Below are 4,464 nucleotides of genomic sequence, written 5' to 3' on the forward strand. Positions count from 1 at the left end.
TCTTCAATCTGATAACGGTAGGGAATTTGTAAATAATGTTTTAAGTGAGCTTGTCAGTCTGTGGCCAGAACTCAAAATTTTGCACGGAAAACCCAGACACAGTCAAAGCCGGGGCCCAGTTGAACGTGCCAATCAAGATATTGAGAATATGATAGGGTCTTGGATGAAGGACAACGTTTCAACGAAATGGTCAGAAGGTTTGAGATACATTCAATTCATGAAAAACCGCGCCTACCAGTCAGGGATAAAACAATCACCATACAAGGCATTATTTGGAATAGAACCCAGAGTAGTTTCGACTTCCTCTTTGCCGTAAGAAATCATAAATGATATTCAGAATGAAGATGATTTAAGGAAGGTAATAGAAGATGATCGTAATGTTAACCTAACAGAAGATAGTGATGATAACGTTGTCGAAGTTAGTAATCGAGAAAAAGTTTCTTCATCTGAAAATGACATTCATAAAGCTAGAACAACTGCAGCAGAAAATCTTGTGAAACAGGCTAAGAAAATGAAAGCTACTTCTGACAAGTCTCATCCACCTTCCAACATTGGAGATAATGTGACTATACCGATTCCAGATGTTGACAAAGGCAAAGGTGATCTCAGAAACATTATTGGAGTTATTCTTCAGAAAAATGACGAAGGTTTTTACAAAGTTGGCATCAAACATGGAGTACTTCGAAAACAATATGGCAGGTTATATTTTTTTGTTACTTAATTACTTATCTATCTTTCTGAAGCATTAATGATATTTTAAAGTAGCTAATATGTTTTTACTTTATTTTTTCAGATCAGAATTCGGCATTTGCAATCAAACTTTTTTAGAGGTAGCAGATGTATAAACCAAGGCTCTGAAATATCGTTAAGGACTGCAGCTACGAAACATTCAGTTGGATCAGGCCAAGGTTTTATCAAATGCAGCTGCTACAAAAACTGTTCCACAAACAGATGCCAGTGCAAGAAGGCACTCATACTCTGCAATTCTAAGTGCCACCAAAGTAAACCATGTAAAAATAAATAACAATTTTAATAATTGAGATATGATTATTGCTTCTATTAAAAAACACTTATTATTTGTTATAGTATGATTGTTTGTATTACCAATTATCCATAATTTTTAACGACGAATCATGGTTTTAATAAAAATGATTATTTTTTCAATTACAGAGTATTTTATTCACTTTATCCATCTATTTTGACTTTCTTGATATACTATAATGTTTAGACTAGGCCATATCAGCTTATCCTAAAGTGTGCGTATTTATATCAGGATCAACTGGTTTGGCCTGGTCTAAACTGGTCTATCCTATCGGGCTTAAGACAAATTAGTTTGGACTAGCCTAAACTGGCTTATCCTATCGGGCTAAGGACAAACTAGTTTTGCCTAGGCTATACTAGTTAATCCTAACACGTATAGGAAGAACTAGTTTAGCCTAGGCAAAACTAGTTTGTCCTAAAATCGGGTTTGGACGGTAACAAATATTTTATATATATATATATATATATATATTTTTTTTTAATATTATTTTTTCTCTTGTAATTGAATTATGATAATGTTGAGTTCTAATTTTATAAGTAAGAATATGGAAGAGCCGGATATCCTTACACAGGTAAAACACTTACTTAAAAGGTTATCACAACAACGGTTTCATATTATGTTAAAGTTTTTCTAAATATTTTTTTATAATTTTTTTATTTATCTTTTTATATATTTGTGTTTGTCTTGGTGCCCAATCCCATGCGTAAATGAGTATGATTAATTCTATTTTCTTTAGTAACTCTTTTTCGGACAAAATAAATTAAATTATTTATTTGTAAATTTTTAAGATTGCTCTGTGTCTGGGTATATTCACATTTTTAAAACACGAGTGAAAGATGTCTTATGTCGTTTGCAAGACGTTATGCTCCTGCGCTATCTGACTAGAAAGTTCAAGACTATTGTCGGTCAACCTAAGCCTCCCAGGTGTGCTAAGAGTACTCTCCCATATGCACAATCACTATGCAAAGTAGAATATAAGAGCCATCGGGTACTATAAAATACGTACTTTGCTCCTTAACAATAGGTACTTTGTCATCACACGTACACACCATTATATCGTTAGCGTAATTAATATAATTGACTAATACACAAATTATATTTCTTTTTCTAAATCTTTCCAACATCACTGCTTCTCGCAATTGAGCTCGCCTTTTTTGTAAGTCGGTTTAAAACAACAACCCAATAGTTATACTTGATAATGTTAATAAATATTTATTGGTATTCGTTATTTGACGCAATCAATATAATCAGTCATTTGAATATTTATTTATTTATTTAATTTATTTATTTACAGACACACCAACAGCACTACAAATATTACACTACAATAAGCTATACTCCACAATATTAAGATAGTTTGCACGCCAATTACAGGTATGTACAATCTCTTAATTAATTAAATTTGATCTTTATACAATCAAAAATAAGAAAATAAAATACGAAAAAAAATTAATGTGAGTTCACGTTACATACTCTCGTACAGAAGGTAATAAGGGAAAAAACTAGGAAATATAATCTAAAATATAAACTTTAATAATAAACTTAACAAGTTTGCAGGTTATGCAGACGGTAATGAACAGAAATGTGCAGTAAGTTTTTTTCTAATGCTAGAGACTGAATCATTAAAAATATCTATATCTGATATTGACGTGGTGAGTCGGTTGTACTCAGAACATATTCGCGGTGTTGGAGCACCCTTGAGAATGTTAGTCCTACATGCAGGAACGTAAGCAGCCTAGTGATGCAATGTCGTGAACATTTTCGGGGGACGCTTAGCTTTACGTGATTAAGTAAGTCCGTGTAATCTATATAACCTGACAAGATATTTTTAAGGAAGACAATGTCGAGCAGAATTCGGCGGTTATAAAGTGATACCATGCCAAATTGTTTTAACCGAAGATCATAAGCGTCTTTATGGAATATAGCAGAACTGTGAAATGCCAGGTGCCCCGTAAAAGATTTTTGAATGCTTTTAATACGCTGTGAGTGAGTTGTATATTGTGGGTTACAGACCACTGACGCAAATTCAAGCCTGTTTCGCACTAGTGAGTAAAACAAAATTATTTTTGTTTCTGGGTGTAGAAATCCTTTAGTAATCCTTTTAAGGAAACCTAGCATTCTGGAAGCCTGGTTATCCACAGTATCAACGAGTTCCCTAAATGTTAGTTTACTGTCCATTATCACACCGAGATCTCGTAATTCATTAACTTCTTGCAACACTTCTGAACTTAATCTATACGTTGTTGAATATAAAGACATTGGTCTATTTTATATGTAGATAACTCGTACTAGTATGTCAAATAAAATTACTTTATTTTTAAAATAAATAAAATATAATTGAAAAAAAACGCATTTTTTTTTCAAAAATTATCAGCACTGGTCTTCTAGTGATACAAGTCGAAAGCAATCACAGGTTCAATCTCCGCACACAAATTTTGGCCATACTGATTTTTTTTGTTTCTGTGACCCTCGATATAGGAGAACATCCTACTGGGGGCCATTGAGTGTGAAGCGTTTTATTTATTTAAACTCAAGAATATTGATCATATCGCTCATGTCACTTAAAAAAAGATAAAGATATAACCCTAAGACCTTAAGACTTATTATGTTTTTTTTCATTATCACTCGCTCATTCACTTTATTTATCTATTTTTATTAGTTTACACGAGTTTTAAATTCAAAGAGATACAACTCTAAATACATCAGTATGTACGTAAAATATCCTGAAAATTAAATATTAATTGCAATACAATAGCATTTAAATTACAAAAAAATATTGTTGAATACTTTGACTGATTGATTAGTAACAAAGGGGTACAACTTGACAAAAATCAATGTTCACGAATTTTTAACACAGTTACATTGTATTACTTTCACAAAAAAAAAATTGTAACTATAGCAGATTTAAAAAAAGATGAATTTGATCAAAAAAAAATAGTTATTGTTTATGCACTTGTTAAAATTATAAAAATATATATTTGGCTTATTGTAAGCGTCTATAAATACAACGTAGATCGACGAAAAAATAGTCAAGTAACTACGCGTTATCAAAGATCACTCGAAAAGTAGTTATCAAATCTCGATAAAATTTAAATGTCAAAATCAAAATCGGTACACCCAGTAAAAAGTTATGCGGATTTTCACGAGTTTCCCTCGATTTCTCTAGGATCCTATCATCAGATCCTGGTTTCTTTATCATGGTACCAAACTAGAGATATCTCCTTTCTAACAAAAAAAGAATTATCAAAGTCGGTACATCCAGTAGAAAGTTATGCGGTATAATACAACGTAGGTCGACGAAAAAAGCGTCAAGTAAAAACGCATTATTAGATATAACTCGAAAAGTAGTTGTTAGATCTCAAATAAATGTAAATGGGACCAATTGGCACACACCACCTTTCGATTAAAGAAAAATTTGTCGA

At 32.0% G+C, this 4,464-nt stretch overlaps 1 protein-coding gene across 1 annotated transcript; it reads left to right on the forward strand.

Annotated features, from left to right (window-relative positions):
* The first annotated feature begins 148 nt into the window (after window positions 1-148).
* On the forward strand, window positions 149-845 carry LOC123656048. The gene is made up of 3 exons (XM_045591769.1): window positions 149-289; window positions 338-699; window positions 794-845. Exons 1-3 carry the CDS (start codon window positions 149-151, stop codon window positions 843-845), a joined length of 555 nt encoding a protein of 184 aa, XP_045447725.1.
* Window positions 846-4,464: the final 3,619 nt, after the last annotated feature.

Source organism: Melitaea cinxia, chromosome 8, assembly GCF_905220565.1.
Source record: "Melitaea cinxia chromosome 8, ilMelCinx1.1, whole genome shotgun sequence".
Classification (NCBI taxonomy): Eukaryota; Metazoa; Arthropoda; class Insecta; order Lepidoptera; family Nymphalidae; genus Melitaea; species Melitaea cinxia.

What these genes read in the sequence shown, in the direction of transcription:
- LOC123656048 (XM_045591769.1), top strand. Translation starts at nt 149, where the DNA reads ATGATAGGGTCTTGGATGAAGGACAACGTTTCAACGAAATGGTCAGAA. An exon ending in TATTTGGAATAGAACCCAGA is followed by an intron (nt 290 to 337) that starts GTAGTTTCGACT and finishes AATGATATTCAG; the next exon opens with AATGAAGATGATTTAAGGAA. An exon ending in CTTCGAAAACAATATGGCAG is followed by an intron (nt 700 to 793) that starts GTTATATTTTTT and finishes TTATTTTTTCAG; the next exon opens with ATCAGAATTCGGCATTTGCA.